Source organism: Psammomys obesus, unplaced genomic scaffold, assembly GCF_907164565.1.
Source record: "Psammomys obesus unplaced genomic scaffold, mPsaObe1.curated_primary_1811, whole genome shotgun sequence".
Taxonomy (NCBI): domain Eukaryota; kingdom Metazoa; phylum Chordata; class Mammalia; order Rodentia; family Muridae; genus Psammomys; species Psammomys obesus.
In genome coordinates, this window is record NW_026596176.1 from 140,306 (window position 1) to 164,999 (window position 24,694).

Sequence of the window (24,694 nt, forward strand, 5' to 3'; positions counted from 1 at the left end):
ACTCCCCCTCACCACGGATGGATTCCTGCCCTAACTGGAACATTTAAAGGACTTGTGGGAGCTAGGGGTGGAGGTTCAAATCCACGCAGGTTGTTGGCAATTTTAAGAGGATTACAATGCAGTTAAATGATGATAGTGGGCCTACAGAGATGGTGCAAGCAAAACACGAGTGCACATTTTCCAAAAGTTTAATATATAAAAATGACGGTAAACTTATAGCTGACCTGTACTTTGTTTTATAACTTTTATTATTTTATGAAGAAAAACATAACTGAGCTCAGCAGTTGTGGCGCACACCTGTGATCCCAGCACCTGGGAGGCAGAGGCCAGCAGCTCTCTGAGTTCCAGGCCAGCCTGGTCAACAAAGTGAGTTCCAGGACAGCCAGAGCTACATGGAGAAACCCTGTCTCAAAAAAACAAGTAACAGTTGTCCATCTGGGTCCTCACATGGGACTCCTAAAGTGGGAGCAGGGTCGTTCTCTAACTCTGTTGCTTGCCTTTCCCTAGCTGGGCTGCCTTGTCTAACATCCATAGATAAAGATGCACCTAGTCCTACTGCAAGTTGATATGCCAAGGCTGGTTGATATCCATGGGAGGCCTGCCCATTTCTGAAGAGAAAGAGAGGAGGGTAGGGTAGGAGGGGGAAGGTGTCGGGGAGGGACTGGTAGAAGAGAAGGGGGAAGCTTCAATAGGGATGTAAAGCAAAAAATAATTTAATCAATTAAAAAAAGAACAACAACAAAGCCATAATTGAGCCCCCCTTTCTATTAGGGACATCTGTGTTTTCAGAGAAGTCTCAAAACTCCTTTAACATACTTTTTAGTTTTAGTTTTCAGAAGTTCTATTTTACGTTTTTCACTCTTCTCCTCCTCTTCCTCCTCCTCCTCCTCTTCCTCCTCCTCCTTCTTCTTCTAGGTTTGTGTTTTGTTTTGTTTTTCAAGATAGGGCTTCTTTGTGTAGGCCTGTCTGTCTGTCCTGGAACTCACTCTGTAGAACAAGCTGGCCTCAAACTCAGAGATCCACCTGCCTCTGCCTCCTGAGTGCTGGGATTAAAGGCATGTTGTTGTTTTGTTTTGTTTTTGTTTTTTAAGATAGTCTTGATAAGTTGTTCAAGTTGCCCTCAAATTCTCTATGTCACCCAGGCAACCCTCAAACTCACTGTCCTCCTGCCTGTCCAGGCCAGCTTTCAACTCTCCATGTACAATGGAGAGTTTTGTTTGTTTGTGTGTGTGTGTGTGTGTGTGTGTGTGTGTGTGTAAGAGAGAGAGAGAGAGAGAGAGAGAGAGAGAGGTTTTACTATGTATCCCAGGCTAGCCTGGAACTCACTAGCTCAGGACAATCTCCAGTTCACAATCCTCTTGGCTCAGCCTCCTGAGTTCTGGGATTATAGACATGCTCCACAATGCCTGGCCTTGCTGGAGTGTTTTATTAATTTTATGACTTATATTTTTTTTCTTTTCTGTATGTATGTGTGTACACACATTCCACAGGTCATGTATTGAGGTCTGAGACTAGCATATGGGTTCCAGGGGTCAAACTCAGGTTGTCAGGCTTGGTATGATGCTCCTTTGCCTGCTGAGATATCTCACCAGCCCCCACTCCCACTCCTCACCCGTCAATCTGCCTCTGCCTTTGCTACTCTCCCTGAGGAAACTCAAAAAAGATGAAGAGCAAAGGAAATTCTACCTCAGCCCAGCTGGACCCCTCTGCCAACCAGCACAGCCAGTTTCCCGGGTCCTTCCAGAGCCTGTGAGAGCTGTGTTGTGTCTTTATTAATAGCCGGCTGTAGTAGTAGTGGAAACTTGAGCGGTGCCGACGTCAGGGCTGTGAGTCACCCAGGCTTGGCCTGGATCTGGCTCCCTCTGACCTGGTGTAAGGCAATGCTGCTCTCGGAACCTCAGTTTCCTGCTGCATGGGCTGTGGATAAAGCCTGACACTATGGGGAGCTGGCTGGGCAGTGAGCCTCCCTGCTTCGGTTAGGGTCAGGGCAGGTTGTAGAGCACAAAGAGAGGCTGGGACCACTTGTCACCAGTGACCTCCTCTCCCATGTCCCAACGGTGGGTCGGCTCTGGATCCCTGAATCTAGGGAGGAGGGCTGGAGGATGAGGGAGGAGGGTTAGGGTGTCAGCCTTTGGGTCTGAGAGAGGATGGTCCTTAGACACCTGGGTCTGAGGGAAGAGAAGCTGAGGTCTGAAATCCTGATTATATGGGAGTAGGTCTGGAGTCTAGAACCCTGGGTCTGAGGAAGGAGAGGCTGGGTGTGGTACCGCATGTCTGGGTGTGCGGCACTGGGGTCTGGACTCCTCAGTCTGAGGGAGGAGGGCTAGGATCTAGACTCCTGGGTTGGAGGAACAGGGCTGAAGTCAGGATTGCCCGATTTGAGGAAAGAGGGTTGAGGTTCTGGATCCCTGGGCTGAGGATCTGGAGGCATGGGAGATTTAAGGCAGGCGGAGGCTGAGACTTGGTATTAAGGGGCAGGACTGTGGGAAGTCCTGGCTTCTGGCCTCCAGCACTCCCAGCCCCTAAAGGTAGAGTAAGGGTGTAAAGACCAGACCAATTATTGCAAGGGGCTTTGAATGAGTCTCCCCTCCATTTTCCTCTGCCCTCAGTGCTGGCTCTTGGGGGTCACAATATGTTTTGTCCCCTCTGTCCTGGGACCAGCGCCCAGAGTCCAAGCTAGTCTAAGTTTGGAAGGGGGAGGGAGGGGGCAGCGGGTCAGGAGGGTGAGGGAGGCGTGTAGTGGGGGACAGGATGTCTCTGTCTCTGAGCTGTCACACACACCTCTGCCCAGAGAAATGGAGGGACAAAAGGCTTGGAGAGATATTAGAACAAAGAGAGACACAGAGACAGCCCAACAGAGCCAGAGAGGAGAGGCAGAGAAGAGAGTGTGGAGGCGTCCCATGGAGAAGTCCTTCAGTTGATAAACAGGGGAGAGTGTGGAGGGAAGCCAGAGGCCGGGCAAACAGAGGCAGGGTAGAGAGAGGGAGGAAGCCGTGGAGCATAACAGAGAGAGGGGGAGGGTGGTAAAGAAGCAGACACATGAAAAGAGTCAAAGTTATACACAGAGAATAAAGAAAGAGAAACATAGAAAGAGATAGAAACAGGGAGAAACAAAGATACAAGAGGGAGAGGAGGAGGAGGGGAGAGAGATTCAGAAGGAAAGAGAGGCCACCAGAGGTTGTAGACAAGGGATCAAAGGTTAAGGAGACTCAAAAGAAATAAGCAAGGCAATACAGGTGATACCCCCAGAAGATGACAGAAGCTGGGAAGGGAGTCTAAGAAATCTCAGGGGCCAGGAAGACTGTTTCAGACAGAGATCAAGGCAACCCTCCAACAGCTTCACCAAGCTCTGCTGGGCAGGGACCCGCAGAGGTGCAAAGGGTCCCTCAGTCTGGTTCTTCTTTGGGGAATCTAGATAAGGGGTGCCTACAAGGGCCAGCTGACACCTGGCAACTCTGAGATGGAGCTCAGGGCCCTCAAGACTCCCGAGGATGGGGACACAGAGGTGAGAGGTGGGACAGAAGGGAGGCAGGGAGACTGAGAGAACAGGAGGAGACAGAGACAGACACACAGAGAACAGAAGAACAGAACAGAGAGATAGAGCCAGACAGACACAGAGACTGAGAACAGAGAGAGACAAATAGACAGACAGACAAAGTTAGGAAGACAGAACAGAGGGAGAGAAAGACAAAGAGGCAGGCAGGCAGAGGCAGCAAAAAAACAAACGGAAAGAACAAACAGAAAGACAGAGACAGACAGACAGAGACAGCAAGAAACAGACACACAGAGAGACAGACAGAACAGAGAGGCAGAGAAAGAGACAGACAGACAGACGGAGACAAAAAGAGAACAGAGAGACAGAAAGACAGAGATAGAACGACAAAGAACAGAGGGAAAGGGACAGAGGGAGGAGAGAGGGAGGAGGAAGAGAAAACTGGAGGCCTGTTTTCAGGGAGGGACAACAGTGCAGACCTAAAGAATCAGGGTCTGGGACCTGAGACCTCCAGAGAACAGAGATCAGAACACATGGGCGAGAGAGAGAAGGTGAAGGGGTTCTATGAACTAAGATCAAAGCCACAATTGGGTTGAGAGCTTCTGGCTGCCTCCCTCAGATGGGGGCAGACAAAGTCTCAGAGACAAGGACCCCTAACTCTACTAGGACACAAAAACAGGTGTCCCCAGGCTGAGTGACTCACTGTGACTCATCCTCTTCTCTGGGGACAGTGACCCCTGTCCCTTGCATCTGCAGCTTGGGTCTGGCTTGGCCTCTGATCTCTCCTGTTGTCCAAGGTTCAAAGAGGCCCAGACTCGCCCCTCAACCACCCTGCTACCTCTCCCTCCAGGAGGACACAGCCATGGCCCTGAAGAGGCTAGTGGAACTGACAGCCTGCAGGGTGACATCGGTGAGAAGCCTGCGTGTCCAGTACCGTCTCATCCGAAAGCTGGGTTCCGGTTCCTATGGCCGTGTGCTCCTAGCCCAGCCTCGCCAAGGGGGTGAGTTCAACCACCAAGGGGTAGACTTCAAATTCTCCCATCATAAGGCATCTCAGAGATAAGCCAGACCTGGTGGGAACTTGGAAAGTGCAGCGCTCTGTGATCTTTTGAGAGATATAGGTCACCCAGAGAGGATAAGCGGCTGACTCCAGGTCTCACATCACACAGCAAGGCAGGAGAGCAATTTGACAGGTATTCATGTTACTGCCATGTCCACGTCCTCTTATGTTATGGAAAATGGAGGAACAGAGAGGGTAAAGCAACATAGCAGTCGAAGGCAGAGCGAGAAAGAACATAACTTGATTTTCAAATGAGAATTTTCAGACTCAGAGAAGTCAAACGGTTTGCCTAGAGTCCCACAAAGGACCATGGTGTCCCAGGTTCTCATCTGACCCCATCTTCTTGACAGGTCGAACTGTGGCCCTTAAGCTTCTCCCGCGGGACTCAGTCCTGAGAACAACTTTCCTGAGAGAATTCTGTGTGGGCCGCTGCGTCTCTTCACATCCAGGCCTGCTGCAGACCCTGGGAAGGCCCCTGCAGACACCCCGACATTTCGCCTTTGCCCAAGAGTATGCACCCTGTGGGGACCTCAGTGGAATGCTCCAGAAGAAGGCAAGGCTGGAAAGGATTATTCAGATTTCCCTCAGTCCCTACCCCCAAATCACTGTCCCATCCAGATTCACCCTGAGACCCCAAATGACCTCTCCATTTCTAAGTCTCAACACAGTTCCCTGCCTGACCCCAGAACTGGTTCATATGATGGTCCAAACACAAGCTTGGAGGGGAAGGGCTGGGCTGGCATTAGGGTTGAGAATGGATTGGAGCTAGTGAGGGGGTAGAGTGTAGACATATCTGAGGCTCCGGTTGGCACTGGGATTGGGAGGTGGCCATGGATGGAGTGGGCTGGAAGGGTTTGTGGTCAGTCAAAGCAGGACAATGCTGTAGACAATGGCAGGTTGGTGCAGGTGGCGTCTGCAGGCCAACTTGGGTAGGGTTGGAATCGGGTTTTCTCTAAGAAGGGTACTAGCTTGGGACTGAGCCCAGGAGTGGCTAGCTCTTCTTGTATTTAGAGATCAGGTACATGGAGATATTGTGGTTTGGTGAGGGAAGCTTTGGACTTGAGATAGAATTAGGGGTAAGTAAAAGGAAGGAAGAGAGGGAAGGAGGAAAGATAGATGCTTGGATGGAAGGAGAGTGAGTGGAAGGACAGATGGATGGGTGGCTAGTTTAGATGTCTGGATGGATGAATGCATACAAGAATGGCTGAGTGGATAGACAAATTCATGCATGCATGCATGGATAGCTGGATGATTAGTTTGATGTGTAGATGGGTGGATTCATGGATGGATGGACAGATGTGTGGATGCATGGATGGTTATGCGGATGGATAAATAGATGATTGCATGGATGGCTACCTGGATAGCTGTAGGGATCCATGACTGCACAGTCAGGTGGGTATATGGATGGACAGATGGATGCATGCTTGAATGTATGGATGGATAGTGGCTGCATGGTTGGCTGGTTATATGGGTGGCTGCATAACTAACTGGATGGATGGATGACAGGTGGATGACTGAATGCATAGATGGATGACTGAATGCATGGATGGATGGATGGGTAGATGACTGAATGCATGAATGGATGGGTGGATGGATGGATGGATGGATGACTGCATGGATGGATGAATGGATGGATGGATGGATGGATGGATGGATGGATGGATGGATGACTGAAGCATGGATGGATGATGAATGGATGGATGGGTGGGTGAATGGATGAGCAGGTGGATAAGAGGACAGCAGGAAGCCAAGGAGGATGAAGAAATGGATGTTAGATACAATAATAAAATAATTGGGCTGCTGCCTGGATGCAGAGTGGACATGGGGTGGGTGCATTATTTAGCATTACTGGACAGAGGCTTGTCTGGCCAGTAGGATATGAGAAGAGTCTGAGTTAGAAATGAGTTCAACATCAATCTGGGGCTAAAATTAGGGATAACTAGGGGGTTTAGATTCTCACTGAGACCTTTAATACCAGCGCTTGGGAGGCAGAAGCAGGTGGGTCTTTATGAGTTCACGGCCAGCCTGGACTTCATAGAGAGACCCTGTCTCCAAAACAAAACAACAACAACAAAGAAAAAAACCCACAAAAACACAGAGAGGAGGGAAAGGGGAGAAAGGAGAGGGGGAGGGGAGAGGAGAGAGAGAATATGTTCAGAGTAGGTTTGAGAATTTTAGGATGAGGGAGAATTTTAAGGATCTTCAGGGTCTGGGATGTGGTTCAGTGGTAGAGTGTTTGCCTGGCACATATGGAGCCCAGGATTTGATCCGAAGCACCATGTAAACCAGGTGCAGCGGTGCTCACCTCTAATCCCAGCATGTAAGCGGTGGAGGCAGGATACCTATCAAGATCATCTTCAGTTACATTGTGAATTTGAGGCCAGCCTGGACTACCTAAGACCCTGACTCTGGGGATGGGGGGAGAAAAGGAGAGAGAGAGGCAGACAGATACAGAGAGACAGAGACAGAGAAAGGCACAGAGCCAGAGAGAGAAAGTTCTGATGAGAAGTAGGGCTCTGCTGGGAGTCAGTAACGGAGAGATAAAGGATAGCTTGTCTAAGGAACTTTGGGTGTTTGTGGAGATATTAGATGGCTGTGGCTGTTCAGGTTCCGGACTCTGAAACCTCAAGAGTCAGAATCTTTAAGAATCAAGAGCTATGTCCAGGATGATGAAGCAAGCAAGATAGCATGGCCTTTTCCCTTTTTCCCCAACCTCAGGGACTTCCAGAGCTGATGGTGAAGCGAGTAGTGGCCCAGCTGGCCGGAGCACTAGACTTCCTTCACGGCCGGGGGCTAGTGCATGCAGATGTCAAGCCGGACAATGTGCTAGTCTTCGATCCTGACTGCAACAGAGTAGCCCTAGGTGACTTGGGTCTGACCCGACCTGAGGGCAGCCCGACCCCTGCTCCCCCAGTGCCTCTGCCCACAGCACCTCCTGAACTCTGCCTCCTGCTGCCACCGAACACACTGCCCCTGAGGCCAGCCGTGGACTCCTGGGCCCTGGGCGTGCTTCTCTTCTGTGCTGCCACAGCCTGCTTCCCTTGGGATGTAGCACTGGCTCCTGATCCTGAGTTTGAGGCCTTTGCAGGCTGGATGACCACTAAGCCCCAGCCACCTCAGCCACCGGTGCCTTGGGACCAATTTGCACCTTCAGCTCTGACCTTGCTCCAGGGACTTCTGTCCCTGGACCCTGAGACCAGAAGCCCTCCACTGGCTGTCCTAGATGTTTTAGGGGATGACTGGGGGCTTCAGGGGAGTGGAGAGGGTTCTGGAAGCTTGGGGGGTGTGTCCTGTGAAGATGGGGAGGAGGAAGAGGGGAAATCAAGCTTGGAGGAGTGGACAGATGAGGAGGAGGAGGAAATCGAAGCTGGCGGGAGGATGGGGACAGATCATTGAGCTTCCTGACCAGGGGACTGAGACAGGTGGTTGGAACCTGGGCAAAGCCTCTTACCAAAGCCCTCGAGGCCACCTGGGAAAGGCAACAGCTGCCCCTGGGAGAATAGGGAACAACACACTTCACTTTTCCCTGATGAAGTCTGCGCCCAGATGTGCACACATCCCCGCCCCCTTGTAGTGCACACACACAGCTGAGGACTCAGTTGCTGCAGCCTCCACTCCTCCTTCCTTTTCCAGCTTCTTCCTTTTCTGTCTCCTCTTGATCTCTCTTTCTTCCTCCTCTTCTACTTTCCTCCTCTTCCTATCAGCTTTCCTCCCTCCCATCCTGATTTTCCTTTTGAGAGAGCCAGTGTATCCCAAGCTGGCTCAAACCCACCATGTAGCTGACTCAAACTTCTGATCCTCTTGCCTCACCTTGCCAGTGCTGGGATTACATGTGTGCACCTAGACACTGTTTTTGAGGTGCTGGGTAGGAATGGAACCTGGGGTTTCCTGCATGCTAGCCAGGCCCCTACCAACTTATTCTCTTCCCCAGCTCCCGAGCTTTCATTAGGTGAAAGTTTGTATTTCTCCTACAGATATGTCTGTGTACTCTGAAGTGCTGAACGCTTATCATGAGTCCCTGTGGAGTGCACTACTCTAAGACCGAGGCTCTCAACTTGTGGGCCGTGACCCCTTTGCGGGGACTGCACATCAGGTGTTTACATTATGATTCACAACAGTAGCAGAATTACAGTCATGAAAGAGCAACAGAATAAGTCTATGGTTGGGGCCACCACAACGTGGGAACTGTATTAAAGGGTCATGGCATTGGGAAAGTTGAGAACCATGCCTAAGACCATGGTGGGCTCCCAACATCTAAGGTCCAAAAGCTGACTTCTAGGATCCGATATTATGTTGATCTAACATTTCCTCGGCTCTGTGTTGGTGACTTGTGGGAATCTTTTATATATTCTGAAGTTAGCCACATACGAACACACACATACACACCCTGTCACGGCTGACACCCACCCACACACCTTACACCCTGCACCTAGCACACTTTCCTCCCATCTTGGCCTACAGAAGCTGGTCCCCACCTCCGGAGCCCTCCCATCCTTCTCTGTGTCTCCTTCCCCTCCTTGTCACAAACTGCGGGGCTGTGCTCAGGTTTTCTCACTTCTAGACCCTTCCATTTTCTGTTTCCACGAAGCTCCAACTTCTCTGGCTCTGAATACCCCAGCTCTGTTTATCTCCTGGGACCCATCAATCCTGAGATCCAAGACTGGCTCTTCCTCTCTCCCAAGCATGGCATAGACCCTCACCGAGCACCCAGTAGAGGAGCAGGCACTAGAACCATCACAGGAATGTTTACTTAAAAAAAAATTCAAGTGCTCACTAGGTGGTGGTGGCAGCTCATGCTTTTAATCCCAGCACTTGGGAGGCTGAGGCAGACAGATCTCTAAGTCTGAGGCCAGCCGGTGTACAAAGGGAGTTTCAGGACAGCCTGAGCCACACAGAAAATCTCTGTCTTGAAAACAAGCAAAACAAACAATCAAGTTCTCATGTATGCCAGCAGAGGAGGACCTGGAACTTCTACTCTTCCCGCATCACCTCCCAAGCTCTGGGATTACAAGCCTGTCCCGAGATGGCCGTTTCTACATCACTGAGGGTTTGAGTCTCTAGGGCTTCATGCAGCTAAAGCAAACACTGCAGCCTGCGCTACATCCCCAACCTGGAATCTACACTTTCTAGATTTAAAAGTGAGTTCACTAAATGCACCTTGTGCCCTGGACAGGACTTGAGAACAGGAAAGGGACCTTGGGGCAATGAGGGTGGATAGGACGACTGTCATGGAAGCTTTGCTAACTTAGTGATGAATGTTGGGTGGGTGCTGACCTCAAGGAAAGTTTGGGGAGGGGTCCAAGGCACCTTTGCAAGTGTTTTTGTTAAACTAAAAGTATTTACAAAATTAAAAGTGTCTTTTGGACAATAAACAACCCCATGTCATTCTCAATACTTTAAACCCTAACAGCTGTCCCAGAGAAAGGGGAAAAGCCACCCTTGATCCCCAGTTGCTTCACCACCTGTTTCTGGTCCTCAGTCTTAGGTCACTTCTCATGACATCATTTTAGAATCCTGTCTCATTTTGTTCCTAAACAGGACCCTAGTGCAGGGGCTCTTGGGCACCATACCTCTCTGAAGCCTTATGTCTGTCAATGGGCACGAGGCAGGAACTGTGGAACAGGTCACATGAGGTCATATTAAAGAAAATACGAGACCTCTTGAGGAGGAAGGCTAGAGTTCTGCACCCCTAGATCTGAAGAAAGAGGGCTGGGAGCCAGACCCCTGGGTCAGAGAGAAGAGGTCGAGGATCTAGAACTAGATCTCCTGGATCGGAGGGAGGAGCGCTGGATCTCTGGGTTTGAGGAAAGCAGTTTAAGTACTGGGATTTGGGGCCTGGAGGAGGGGAAGTCTGGGGTCTGGGACTCTGGGTCTGAGGGTAGATGGACCAAGCATGGACTACTGAGTCTGAGGAAGGAAGGCTAGGGTCTGAACCCTGAATGTGAGGAAAGAGGGCTGGGGTCTGAACTCCTGAACCTGAAAGAAGAAGGTTGGGTCTGAAAAAGGAGGGCTAGGGCTGGAGATCTTGGATAAGAGGAAGAAATGATGGTACCTAGACTCCCAAGTCTGAGATAGGAAGGCTGCATTCTAGACTTCTCCATCCGAGGAAGTCTGGAATGTGGACCCTGAATGTGCAGAGGGACTTCTGGGTCTGAGGGAAGAAGGCTGCCTGGACTCTTGGTTCCCTGGGAAGAGAGCTGAGACCCCCTGGTCTAGGGCCTTGGTCCACTCACAGCCAGTACTAGGATTCAACACACGAGGTCGCTCTGCCCCCAGTGGGGGGCAGAAGGGGCGGGGCAGAGGGTGGGGCTTTACGACCCCCTAGGATGGGGCGGGACTTACTCCTGGGCAGTCTGTTCTGGCAGGAACCCTGAAGTGCAGGGCACCAACTGCAGTAGGCAGAAAGGGGTCAGACAAGCCTTGGAGAAGGTGAGGTCTGGAGCGCTGAGCCCAGGTCAGAAGTAGGGCAAAGTTAACCCGCCTGAGGTAAGGCTGCAGTTGGCCAGGGACACAGGTGGCAGGAGTCCTGGTCCCTCCACAGGACAAGAAACACCCTGAAGCTTTAGTTTTGGGGACAGAACCCAAGGCCAACGTTGTGTGAGTTACAGAAGTTCCTGGGACAGTAATAAGTTATGGTTTGAACCCCTAGGTCTGAGGAAGGAGGGCGGGGTTCTGGGAGCTTGGGGTCTGAGGGAGAAGGGCTGGGTTCTGGGACCCTGGATCTGAGGGTAGATGGACAGGGCATGGACTCCTGGGTCCAAGGAAAGAGGCCTGGGGTCCTGAACCGTGAATGTGAAGGAGGAGGGCTGGGGTCTATTTCTCCGGGTGTCATGGAGGGAACTGGAGTCGAGAGCTCTGAGTCTTGGGAATTGCTGCTGAGCTGTGAGACTTGGGCCACAACATGACTGAGGGTTAAAGGCCTGAGGACAGGTCCAAGTGACAGCTTCAGGCAGGACCCTAGTGTCCCAAACTGTGTAGAGCCCCACCCTTCCCTGGAGGCAGAGAGCACCTGTTTGCTCTTTAGAGAGGAGCTGCTCATCCACTCTGGGCCCAAGTCTGTTTGCTTTGGAAACAAGATGGGGGGGGTGTCTCAATGACTTGGTTCATCTTTCACCCTCAGGCCACCAGATGGCAGTGGGAATGGGGGGGCATCTGACCTCTCGGTTGACCTCGCCTCACACCAGTGGCTATTTTCCACGCCTCAGGGTCTCTGACAGAATGAAAATGAGTCACAATGAGAAGTGGCAATCAGGCCTCAGTCCAGGTCCAGACTTCTTCTACAGAATCAGGAGTCCAGACCCCGGAATTCTCCCTCAGACTGAAAAGCACAGGCCCCAGCCTTCTCCCTCACACCCAAGAGCACAGACCCCAGCCTCCTCCCTCACACCCAGGAGTCTGATTTCCTTGTTCTCCCTCCCCTGGGCATAGGCTAGAAACCTCTGAGTCCTGGGTCATTTTCTTTGTCTGTCTTGCAGAAATGCCAGGCAAACAGTCAGAAGACAGGCCACTGGAAGTGGCAGCCGTGGAGGATGGGGGTGACAAAGGCCTGGCGAGCCTCACGGCAGAGGAGCTGCAGCAGGGCCAGGAGGCTGCTCTAGCCTTGGAGGACATGATGGCTCTGAGTGCCCAGACCCTGGTTCGAACTGAGGTTGAGGAGCTGTACGAGGAAGTGCGTCCCCTGGGCCAGGGCAGGTTCGGCCATGTCCTGCTGGTTACCCACCGTCAGAAAGGTACTGAACCATGGGCACAGGCCAGCCATAGGGTACAGCAGAGATTTCAGGCAAGTTGGCCAAGACTAAGGAGTCTTACAGGCCTCAATCAGATCTTTTTTTCCCCACTTTATTTTTCAAGCTGTGCATTTTAGGGAGTTCCTTTAACCTCTCTGGACCCCAGCTCCCTCCTTTGAAAAGGCAAGAGGCCTGGCATTATGGTGTATGCATGCTCAGTCTCATCACTCAGGAGGACGAGGCACAAAGGTTGCTGTGAATTTAACTTGGCCTAAGATTTACACAGTGAGTTCCAGGTTAGCCATAGCTACATAGCAAGATAACGATCTCAAATAAACAAACAAAGTTGGATGTGGTAGCTGATAGCTGAAATCTCAGTATCCCTAAGAGAAAGTCCCTCAAGGTAGAGGCAGATGGATCACAGGTTTCAAGTCATCCTATGATATATACTGAGTTCCAGGCCAGTCTGGGCTATTTGACACTGCTTCAAAATTAGAAGGCCAGAGCCAGGTGTCGTGGTGTACACCTTCAGTCCCAGAACTTGGGGAGGCAGAGGCAGGTGGATCTCTGCGAGTCCAAGGCCAGCTGGTGTGCAAAGAAAGTCCAGGACAGTCAAGGTTAAACAGAGAAATCCTGTCTTGGTAAAGAAAAGAAAAGAAAAGAAAAGAAAAGAAAAGAAAAGAAAAGAAAAGAAAAGAAAAGAAAAGAAAAAGAAGGCCAGGAAGGGTGGCTCAGCAGGGAAAGGCACTGGCCACAAAATCTGATGACTTAAGTTCAATTCCCCAGGTCCTACGTGATGCAAGGAGAGAACTGACCGCCCTAGGATGCCCTCTGACCTCTGCAACTTTCCCCTGACAAACACACATTCAATCAATATAAAATTTTTTAAAAAGAAGAAAAGAAAAAAGTGTGCTTTAAAAAAAGTGGACACAGTCATGTCCACTTATCTGTGCTTCAGGATGTTTGAAAGTGTATGAACTTTTTTAAAATTTATTTTATGAGCATTGGTGTTTTGTCTGCATTTATGTCTGTGTGAAGGTGTTGGATCCCTGCTGGGAATTGAACCCGGGTCCTCTGGAAGAACAGCTAGTACTCTTACCTGCTTAGCCATCTCTCCAGCCCAAAACTGTATAAACTTTGTATCAATTGTGAAATCTCCCTTTCTTTTTAAATTTTTATTTTAACATTTTTATTATTTATGTGTATATGTTGGGCAGGGTGTGGTGGGTAGGAGTGCACATGAGTGCAATGTCCAAAGAGGCCAGAAGAGGGGGACAGATTCCCTAAAGTTACGGTGGTTGTGAGCCACTAGGTGTTGTGATTTGAACTCTGGTCCCCTGGAAGAGTAGCAATTATTCTGTTTGTTTGTTTGTTCGTTCTAATTTTTACTTTATTTCATTTTTAAAATTTTATGAATATGGATGTTTTGTCTGCATGCATGTCTTTGTACCACTCGCATGCCTGGTACCCCAGAGGCCAGAAGAGGGCATCTGATCCCCTGGGAATGGAGTGACAGATGGTTGTGCGCTGCTCTATTAGGTGCTGGGGATAGAACCTGAGTCCTCTGGAAGAGCACCCAATGTTCTCCAACCCTGAGCCATCTCTTTAGCCTTTCCTGTTTGTTTGTTTGTTTGTTTGTTTCCTCCTTACTTCCTTCTTTCCTTTCTTTCTCAATTTTTTTTTTCGGACAGGGTTTCATGCAGCTCATGATGGCCTCAGACTTCCTATGCATCTGAGGCTGGCTTCAAACTCCTGATCTTCCTGCCTCTACCTCCAGTGAGTGCTGGGATTATAGACATGCACTACCAGGCTAGTTTACGTAGTTTGGGGGTTGGGACCAGTGGTGTAGGGTATTTCAAGCAAGCAATCTACCAAGTAAATTACATCCTTAGCCTTGGATCTCTCTTTAAAGCAGTGGTGCTCAACCTGAGCGTTATGACCCCTTTGGGGGTTGAATGATCCTTCCACAGGGGTTGCCTAAGCCCATAAGAAAACATAGATATTTACATTACGATTCATAACAGTAGCAAAATTATAGTAGCAAAAATAATTGTATGGTTAGGGGTCAGCACAACACAAGGAACTGTATTAAAGGGTCACAACATTAGGAAGGTTGACAACACTGCTTTAAAGAGATAAAAATGAGACTATTTGGGTGGACTCCAATATAATATGACTGGTAATCTTTAAATAAGAAAAGTTAAGGAGTCAGGACCCTGTGAGGACTCAGGGTCATCTGCAAGCCATGAGACCCTGTCTCAGAAGAGAGAGGGGTGGGCAGAGCTGAAGATGTGGCTCAGTGGAAGAGTGCTTACCTGACACATGTGAGTCCCTATGTTCAATCCCCAGTTCTGGACAGAAAGAAAAACTCCTCATCAAGATTCAACATCATGCTAAGTAAATGCCTGTAATTCCAGCACTCAGGAGGCAGAGCCAAGAAGATCAGGCACAGGCCGCTGAGATGGCTCAGAGGGCAAAGGTACTGCCTTGGAAGTCGACAGTCACACCACCTGAGTAGAATGCCTGGAACCCACATAGGTAGAAGGACAACGCTGACTCCACACACTTGTTTCGTGGTCTCTACATGCTCACCATGCTGTGTGTCTGTGCACACACATTAATAATATCTACCCCTCTCTCCCACCTCCTGTCTCGCAGGTCAGGAGGAGGCTTAGGACTAGAGAGACAGCTCAGTGGTTAAAAGCATTTTTTGCTTTTGCAGAGGACCCAAGTTCTATTTCTGGCACCCATAAGGTGGTTCACAGCCATCTGTAACTCCAGTTCCGTGTAATCCAGTGCCTTCTTCTGACATCCGTGGGCACCAGGCATGCACATGGCGCACATACATACATGAAGCCAAAGCACTTCATACACAGAAAATTAAATTAAAAACAAAGAAAGAAGGGGCGTGGAGAGATGGCTCTGCAGTGAGGAGGGATTCTTGTGCCAGGTGCTGATAGCGCCCACCAGCATTGGCTACTTCTGCCTCTCCAATTCCAGCATTGGAGAGGCAGAAGTAGGCAGATCGCTATGAGTTCGAGGCCAGTATGGTTTACAGAGTGAGTTCCAGGACAGCCAGGGCTACACAAAGAAACCCTGTCTCAAAAAAATTAAAAAGTACTTCTTGCCTTTCCAGAGGACCTGAGTTCAGTTCCCAGTAGCAGGAAGCTCACAGCACCTGTGATTCCAGTTCAGGAAATCTGACAGCCTCTTCTATAGACACCTCACATGCACAGCATGTTCTCTCTCTCTCTCTCTCTCTCTCTCTCTCTCTCTCTCTCTATCTCTCTCTCTCTCATATACAGACACAGACACAAATATATATAATGCATAAATAAATATAAAAGATCACCCATAAATTTGAAACCAGTGTGGTCAATCAAGTTCCAGGGAAGGTAAAATTACCCAGCAAGATCTTGTCTCAAACAAACAAACAAACAAACAAACAAACAAACAAACATTTTGGGGATCCTAGGAATTTGTCTTCCATTGTTTGAGTTTGAGGGAATGCAGTTTGGCCCAGACCAGATAGAGGAGTAAAAGGAGCGAGAGATCCGTGCCAGGTCTGTTCAGAGCATGGAGGCAACTGAGGCGTTGCTGGTGAGGCCCCAACTGCTCAGTTTCATTGGACATATGGATTATACCCCTACATGCCCAGCCTCATGTAATACAAGAGCTTCTCAACCTATGGGTCATGACCCTCAAGTGTTAAAATGACCCTTTCATAAGTGTTGCCTAAGACCATCAGAAAACACAGATATTTACATTACAATTCATGATGGTAGCAAAATTACAGTTATTAAATCTTAGCAACAAAAATAATTTTAAGGTCAGGGGTCAGCACAACATGAGGAACTATATTGGAGGTTTGGCGTGTTAAGAAGGCTGAGAACTGCTGAGCCATGCTTCTGCAGGAGTGAAAATGGAGCCAATACTGAGCTGGTCACAGTACAGTAGAAAGCACAGTGGCAGAGACCTTCAAAACACTGGGTGAGATCAGGGGCTGTCACTCAGGCTAGGGCACTAAGGGCCTTGCATGTCTGAGTCCCCAATTCAATCCCCCGTACTCCCCCCAAGACCCCACGAAACCAGAGAGTGGCAGGAAGCCAAGTACCTATCGGATGTACTGCCACCCTGGGAGGCTGGCTGTGTAGAGTGGAATGGTGGGTCCTTGCTTAAGAAGGCAGCCAAGCCTCTCAGTCCAGCCATACAGGAGGCTGAAGAAGTACGATGTCAATTTCAAGGGTTATCTGAGGCTGCAAAACTAATTCAAGGCCCTTGAAGAACTAGTTAGAACTAGTTAGTTAGAATCTGTATCAAAACAAAAAGTAAAAAGAGGTCTGAGGATGTAGCTCAGGATTTACAGCGCATGCCTACAGACATGGCGCACTGATGAGCTGTTAGCCCAGAACCTATCAGAGAGAAGCTAAAGGCTGTACAGCCCTTGCCTAGAATCCCCCAGTGAGGCTCTGAGGGCATGGCTCAGTGGTAGAGCACTTGCCTGGCATGCACAAAGCCCTAGGTTCAATCCCCAGTAAGAAAAAGTGGGCAGTCTGCCTCAATCATACAAACACAATCCATTGGTGGGTGAGCTTAAGAACTAGCTTCAGATGGACAGAGGTAGGGCGCACCTTTAATCCCAGTACTTGGGAGGCAAAGGTAGGTAGATCTCTGTGAGTCCAAGGCCAGCCTGCTCTACAGAGCAAGCTCCAGGACAACCAGAGCTACACAAAGAAACCCTGTCTCAAAAACACCAAAACAAAGCAAGCAAACAAACAAACAAAAACTTGACACTAGAAGTTTCTGCCTTGCAGTAATTTGTAATCTGGGAGTCATTTCTACGTGGGAGAGGATCATGACTCCTCATTTAGACCCATTATCCTGTATTTAACATCTTTTCCCCAGTGTCCTCAAACGTGTCTTTGGGCCAGCTGTGGTGGTCCGTACCTATATCCTACCCGTGAGGCAGGACGATCGGGAGGTTAAAGTCATTCTCGGGTACTTAGGGAGCCAGAAGCCAGGCTGGGATATTCGAGACCCTACAGAAAAAGAAGAAAAAAATTTCACCTACATGGGATCGTTACTGCGAGGAGTCCGAGTCACTGGAGAATTCCGATTCCGTTTCTGCTCCCCCTGAGAAAAGCAATGCGGAGTCTAGCAGCGGCACGGCCTGTGCTATTAGCTAGGTGTGCTAGGGAGGCAGCGGCTGAGGGACAAGGAGGCATTCGGGAAACACTCCATTCAGGTGTCCAGGAAGACCATCAAGAAAGCTGCTCTTGTGACATGAACTCTCTCTCTCTCTCTGCTTTTTCAAGGCAGGGTTTCTCTGTGTAGCCCTGGCTGTCCTGTACTCCTCTATAGTCCAGGTTGACCTCGAACTCAGAGATCGGCCAGCCTCTGCCTTTCAAGTACTGGGACTAAAGGGCATGCGCCACCATGACCTAAACTCTTACCCACCTCTGACATCCATCCCTGCTGCATCTGCCCCTCATCTCCAGGAACACCCCTAGCACTGAAGCAGCTCTCCAAGAACTCAACTTCCCTCCGTGGCTTCCTGTACGAGTTCTGTGTGGGCCTCGCGCTTGGCAAGCATCCAGCCATCGTGGCGGCCTATGGCATCGGCATTGAGTCAGCCGCTTCCTACAGCTTCCTGACAGAGCCTATTCTCCACGGCGACCTCATCACCTTCATCCAGCCCAAGGTGAGCAGGTAGGCCCTGGGCATCCCTCGATGGGCCTTCCCAGGGTTCCTTGGACGCTCCTGCAAGAATTGTGTCCACTGTGTTAGGCCACACTGCAATCGCTGGGTCACTTTAGATTTTGTTGACTATATCTGACTGAGACTAATCAACCCTCACAAGCTCCCAGTCTGGTCTGCTGGAATTAATAGGCTCCATGGGCTCTCCGGGGCCCATCTGAGCCATCAGTTCACAGTAGACCTCACAGATTTTTCCAGGTCACACCAGAGACTCATGCTGGGCCTCAGCATTCTTACAAGCTCATGGGACTCATACTAGATCTCAGAAGTTCAGTTTTCACAGTTCACACACTCATCCCCCTCAATTGGCCCCTTAAGCTCTGACAACTCATGGGCTCAGCTGGGTCCCATAGCTCATGTTAGGACTTTAAGGCCATAGGACTCATAAGACTCAGGTCACACTGGACCTTACGGGCCTGAAGTCCTCAAAGGTCTGACAGGCTTGTACTAGGCCTCAGAGACTTCACAAGTTCACAGGTCTGATAGGCTCCTGGGCCTCCTAGGCCATAGGCTCACACTGGACCTCATAGGCCTCACAGATGCACATTATGCCTCATAAAACACTTGGTAGGCCTGAGGAGCTCAGCTAGGCCTCATTGGCTTTGCTGGTGTCTTGAGCACACTCCGGCCAATCCCCAAGCGGGATGCCCACGAGGATAGATTTGTTTTCAGTTTAACAAAAGCACTTTAATACCAATCCAGCTAACACATATCCAATCACTATGAGCCAGTACATAATATGGTCGTCGTGGGGTACCTCTCCTAGACTCAAAGAATCTCTGTCTTGGCTGATCACGGTGGGCAGGTAGAGACTCATGACACTTCCGTTCCTCTAAATTACACAGCTCAGGCAGCTCTGATGTTTCCCGGTGTGAGCTGAAAATTCGGCTGGGCAGATAAGCAAGCTTGTGGGGTGGTTCAGAACTGCAGGGTGACAGGAAGTTCCCCTCAGAGTGTCAGCATATTCTGCTGCTCACACGAGAGTGCTCAAAAAAGGGGCTTCCTTGTTCGGCCTGAGCTTTGGGCTTTTATACCTTTCATTTTTAAGCATGTCATTATTCTATTGTATCACTCCTTCTTATCTGTCTAAACCGGCTGGTCTCTGGCCTCCTCTGCTAGTCTCCTACAACACGTGTCTATCGGCACATGTTTACAGTGTCACTAGAGCTGGCTCCTAGGCATCACACCCACACAGGCTCACACTAACATTCACACAGTGTCTCAGAGGTTTATACTAGGCCTCATAGGCATTACAACCTCGTAGAATTCACAGGCTTAAAGTAGGCCTCCCAAGAGTCACAACCCTTGCCAGATCACACAAGAGGGTCACAAGCCTCACAGACTTAGACATAGGCCTCACCAAGTCACACTAGGTAGGCCTCACAGGTCTCTTGAGTCATGCAGGCCTCACTGACATGACCTGTTTGTTGGCCTTCTCAGATTTCCCCATACCTGAGCTTGGGGTTGAAAAGAAGCCCTACCTTGTCATTTTCCCTCAACAGCTGGGGGATTCACTGTCTTTTCCCCCTGCAGGTGGGTCTTCCGCAGCCAGCTGCCCAGCGCTGTGCCAGCCAACTGGCCTCGGCCCTGGGGCACATTCACTCGCACGGCCTGGTGTACCGGGACTTGAAGCCAGAGAATGTGCTAGTGTGTGACCCAGCCTGCCTGCGGGTCAAGCTCACAGATTTTGGCCACACTAGGCCCCGAGGGACCCTGCTCCGGCTCACTGGGCCACCTATCCCCTACACTGCTCCTGAGTTGTGTGCCCCACCACCCTTCCCCGAGGGGCTACCCATCCAACCTGCCCTGGACGCCTGGGCTCTGGGAGTCCTGATATTCTGCCTTCTTACTGGCTACTTCCCCTGGGACCAGCCCCTGGTGCAGGCTGACCCATTCTTTGAGGACTTTCTCATCTGGCAGGCCTCGGGCCAGCCCCAAGACCGGCCACAGCCGTGGTACGGCCTGACTCCTGCGGCAGACAGTCTCCTGTGGGGGCTGCTAGACCCTCACCCCAGGAGGAGGAACCCCGTGAGCTCTATCCAGGGCTACCTAGGCCAACCCTGGAGGCAGAGGCAGGGGGAGGCTGAGGAACTGGCAAAGGAGCTGAGAGAAGATGGGTCGTGAGGAGGCCAGGCGGCTGCAGACGGGGAGCAATCCACCTACCGAGGCCTGCTGCCCGAGCGCCTGCCTGGCTGTGGCGGCCTGTTTTCAGTCTGTATGAGATCTGTCCTGTGTGTCCTCTGCGTCCCTCCTTTATGCTGTGTCTGTATGGGAGTTCATGTCTGCGTGCTTTTGGTGTATTGTGCACGTATGTGCTCATGCGTGTGCTCGAGTGTGCACATGCATGTGTGCGTGCTGGATGGAGGGCAGAGGAGTTGGGAGCCAGTTCTCTCCTTCCACCTTGGGGCCCAGCAACGGAACTCAACTCTGTCACTGTGCCTTTACCTGTGGGGGCCATCTTGCTGGCTCCTGAGCTCTGGATCCGCCCGCCTCCGCTTCCTCAGTCCTGGGAGGGCAGGTGTGCAGTGTGCTCAGCTCCCCCGCATAGCTGTGCACACCCACCTCAGCTAGCCTCCCCACAAGCCCCGGATGGGACAGTCGCCTCCAGGACATCACCACCCTAGCCCCTCCCCCAGCGAGTCCCTTTTGTCTTCCTCTCTGGTGTGTGCTGTGCACTCCCTTCTTTCTTGGTCTGAGCTCCCAGAGGGTGGCTGTGGCTCTGAGAGACGCACCCTAGTGCTCAGAGCATGCTGGCTTGTGGCGGGCTGCAGAGGGAAAGGACCTCGAGGTTGCCATCCTCCCAGCTGTCACCCTGTCTTTACTCAAATCGCTCCAGCTTTTCTCTCTCACCCACCTGCATGCAGGAAACCAGTTTTTGTACATGTGCCTCAGCTGTTCTCTGCAAATAAAGTCCCCCTGGCAACTGGCTCCTGTGCTGACTCTGTCCTCTTGGGAGGAGAGCAAATGGGAGAAAGAGGGCGGAGGGAGGCACAGAGCGGATCTGGACCAACATGCTCGGGTTCGGACCCCACTGGCTCACTCTCACATGCCTGTGATGGCAGGTATCTAAATGCTGTTGGGGTTGCCATTTAACTTCCAGTTTTAAAGAGAATTCTTGTGAGCACTCCAGTAGAGGACAGAGGACAGCTTGCAGAAGTCACTCATGTCCTGGACGTGCCTTTACCTACTAAGCTGCCCAGTTTTTACATTTTCGTTTTCTTTTAGTTTTCATAACACAGTTTCACTTTGTAGCTGTGGCTGTCCTGGAAGTTACTATCTAGACCAGGCTGGCCTCAAATTCACTGGGATCCACCTGCCTCTGGCTCCCCATGCTGGGATTAAAGGCATGTGCACACCACACTTTCTTTTTCTTTCTTTCTTTTTTCTTTCTTTCTTCCTTCCTTCCTTTCCTTTCCTCTTTCCTTTCCTCTTTCCTTTTCTCTTTTCTTTCCTTCCCTTCCCTTCCCTTCCCTTCCCTTTCCTTTCCTTTCCTTTCCTTTCCTTTCCTTTCCTTCTTTCCTTCTTTGGACATGGTTTGACATAGGCCAAGCTGCCTTAGAACTCATATGTGGCTGAGGATGACATTGAACTCCTGACCCTCCTGTTTCTACTCCCTGAGTGCTGGGAGTTGTGCACCACCATGCAGGGTTTATGTAGCATGAGGATTCCATGCATGCTAAACACACTCCACCAACTGAACTGCATCCCAGTCCCGGGAGCTGTTTCTTGCTGAGTCCTCTGTGTTCTACCTAGGCAAAGTCTGTGTGGCACCAATATCATGAAAAACACGCAGTTCCAGCTGGGCCAGGTACCAACATCATGAAAACACACGGCTCGAGCTGGGCCTGGAAGTGACTCAGCTTGTGATGAAGTGCATGGCATGAAAGCATGGGGACCTGAGTTCAAATCCCTTTTAGAGCATCCTTTTAAAAAAAATGGAGAGGGAGGCTTGCTGGCCACACAGCAAACCATTAAGTCCTAGGCCCCAGAAGAAGACCCCATCATAAAAGAACAGAAAAGGGGGCCAAGGCCAGTTCAGTGCATGTGTGTTTGTGTACACTGGGTCTGAGTGCAAGCCTGTGCTTGCTTCAGGGCTGTGTGGAGTGCGTGTGTCAGGCACAGAGAGAAAAGAGCACGTTCAACGTGCCTCACTCTGAGAGTGAACATTGGTCTGCGAGTGTCTGACAGATCTTAGTGTGTGCGTCAGCACAGCCGGGTGAGGTGCACACGCGTGTGTCAGCACAGCCGGGTGAGGAGAGTCAGACAGGAGCCCCAGCCAGTCCTCAGCCGTCTCCATCTGGCCCCCAGCTCCTTCTCACCTTCCCTACCCCAGCCCCTTCCTTGCAGCTGCCTGTTTGCAAACACTCTCTCTTCCTGTCCGTGCCCTGCTTGGCTGCAGGCCCAGAGCAGGCTGCAGCTCCGGGATGGCTCATGTGTCACTGGCTCCCCAGCCCCCTGCACACACCCTCAGTGCCCCTGCTGCGGCTACGAGGTGCTGCCTGGCAGGGGGCTGGCAGAGGGAGTGTGTCTGGATGTGTGAAATGACCCCAAGGGCCCCTGGACTCTGGTGACAGCTGCCCTCCTAGGAGGCCAGTGGGGCGGCACCTGAGAGGATCTTTGGAGAGAGATGGGGAGGGGGGAGGAACAGTGGGAGGGGGAAAATATGGGGTAGGGAGATGGGGGAGGAAAATGGGGGAACAGGGGGAATGGGGATGGGGAACAGGGGGAGGGGGAAGAGGGAGAGGAGGATAAGGGGACAGGGGAGAGGATGGGGGAACAGGAGGGAGGAGGATGAGGGGACTGGGGATGGGGGACAGGAGGGCTGGATCAAGACATCCTGCCACCCCAGCTGTGCATTTAAAATAGCATGAGCAGTTAGGCCAAGAATGTGTCCAATAAAAGCTGGAGGTGCATGGGATGAAGGTGTCGCTGGGGGACAGGGACTGGAGGAGGGCATGGGGCACAGGAGCCTTGCACGTGTGTTAATTGGCGGTGGCAGCTGAAGATTAGCTGGAAGGTGATAATGACAAGGCTGGCCTGAGCAGCAGTGGGGACAGAAGACTTGAGGAAGGGTTCAAGGGGAAGGACAACACAGCACCATTTCACACAGGACACCAGCACACTCACACATTCTCCCTGCTCACTGATTCGTCTCGGCATGCCAGGGGGTCCCTGGGACTTTCTGGGCTTCACCTGTGCGGCTCAGCCGCCGCAGACTAGGCAGAGCTCACACACCCTGGCAGCAGCAGGGTCCCAGCAGCACCCCTGCTAGCGAGCTGCAGCGGTGTGAGAGGAGGGGGCGGGTAAGTATGCGAGGGCCTGTGCAGCACAGCCACAAGAGTGCGGAAGAAAGTGAGACTAGGTGTGCATGTGGCATACACACAGAATGTAAGTGGGGGGGGGGTGACAGTGAGTGCATGCTCTTGTGAGGGTGTGAGCTTGGCGTGAACTCGGAAGTGTGCACGTGAAATAGTCAGACTAACCCTATAACCTGTAGTTCTTTTACTTGTCATGAAATCTATTTTTTAAATTATAGGCCCGCGTCAAACTGAAGTCTCTCAGTGCTCTTCCAGGGAACAGGAGGATGTGACAGCCCCTCCTGACCCCGGCCATCTGCACAGACAGAGAAAACAACATTGTCTAGCAGCCAATCCAGATGGTCCTAATTCCCCTCCCAAATAGCCCCTGACCTTTTGACCAAAGGCATGTAGCCCCGCTTCGCTTCTCGGAGAGACCACAGAATGAGCAAATTGCTTTTCCCTCCTTTAACAATAAATAGCCTGGTCTGACCACAGGATGTACTAACCCTTTTCCCACCTTTAACAGTAGCTGAACCTGCACCTATCAGGAAAGATCAGATATCCCCCAGACGTCTGGGACAGAATTGACAGGACCTGGTGCCCAATATAGACCCTATAGACCCTATATCCGCTCCCGTGCTGTCAGACCTGTAACCCTCTCTCTCCCCGTGCTTTTTCCTTTAAAAAGCAGAGGCTTTCCTGACTCGCTGCTGACTCTCGCAGAGATAGCCCCATTGCACGATGGATTGAATAAACCTCTTGCGTTTGCATCGATTCGGACTCCTGAGTTCCCTTCATGTGTTTCCTTGGAAACTAGGCTCTTGCTGGGCCTAACACATGTATGCAGAAGTGAATGTGCGTGAAGTTAAATGCAAGTCTGAGCGCGGGTGTGACTGTGAGGTTGCCCTGCTGTGCGCAGGGTCAACATGACTGCGAAAGCGGGCGGCTGTGGTATGAAATGTGCGCATAGGTGTGAGCAGCTGTGCCTACGTGTGCATCCATGTGGGGGTGGGCGCATGTGAGCATGAGCCTGTGGACACAGGTGTGCAGGAGGGGGTGTGGAGGCGCCAGGACCAGTGTAGCCACCTGCGTGTGCACAGCCGTGTGAACACAGACACGTGGAGCTGCGGAGTGGGGTGTGAGACTGAGTGTGCACGGGAACGTGATCGTAGTTGTGCGTTCAGACTGACTGTGAACACAAACTGTGTGGGCAGGTGTGAATTTGAGTGTGCACAAGTACACGTGTGGGAGTGAACGTGAGTACACGGGCATGAGCGTACCTGGGTGGGCGGAGGTTCGTGCTAGGGCTATCGTGATCATCAGCGTGGTTGGCTGTGAGATGGGAGTGAACGTGAGT

The 24,694-nt window shown here is 51.1% G+C and overlaps 2 protein-coding genes across 2 annotated transcripts in view; both read left to right on the forward strand.

Annotated features, from left to right (window-relative positions):
- Positions 1-3,460: 3,460 nt before the first annotated feature.
- On the forward strand, positions 3,461-7,949 carry Sbk3 (SH3 domain binding kinase family member 3). The gene is made up of 4 exons (XM_055595612.1): positions 3,461-3,505; positions 4,344-4,494; positions 4,904-5,106; positions 7,272-7,949. Exons 1-4 carry the CDS (start codon positions 3,461-3,463, stop codon positions 7,947-7,949), a joined length of 1,077 nt encoding a protein of 358 aa, XP_055451587.1.
- A 3,006-nt stretch (positions 7,950-10,955) lies between these two features.
- The window catches only part of Sbk2 (SH3 domain binding kinase family member 2), a 20,120-nt gene continuing 6,381 nt past the window's right edge, over positions 10,956-24,694 (forward strand). Inside the window, 5 exon segments of the mRNA XM_055595613.1 lie at positions 10,956-11,150; positions 12,029-12,283; positions 17,779-17,981; positions 19,571-20,252; positions 24,552-24,688. Of these exon segments, the coding sequence (XP_055451588.1) occupies positions 12,031-12,283; positions 17,779-17,981; positions 19,571-20,252; positions 24,552-24,688 (1,275 nt within the window). The 5' untranslated portion in view covers positions 10,956-11,150; positions 12,029-12,030.

Excerpts from the sequence above, each read along its gene's own strand:
- Sbk3 (XM_055595612.1), top strand. The coding sequence starts at position 3,461 with ATGGAGCTCAGGGCCCTCAAGACTCCCGAGGATGGGGACACAGAG. Across the intron at positions 3,506-4,343 it reads CCGAGGATGGGGACACAGAG|GAGGACACAGCCATGGCCCT; the intron begins GTGAGAGGTGGG and ends CTCTCCCTCCAG. Across the intron at positions 5,107-7,271 it reads GTGGAATGCTCCAGAAGAAG|GGACTTCCAGAGCTGATGGT; the intron begins GCAAGGCTGGAA and ends CCCCAACCTCAG.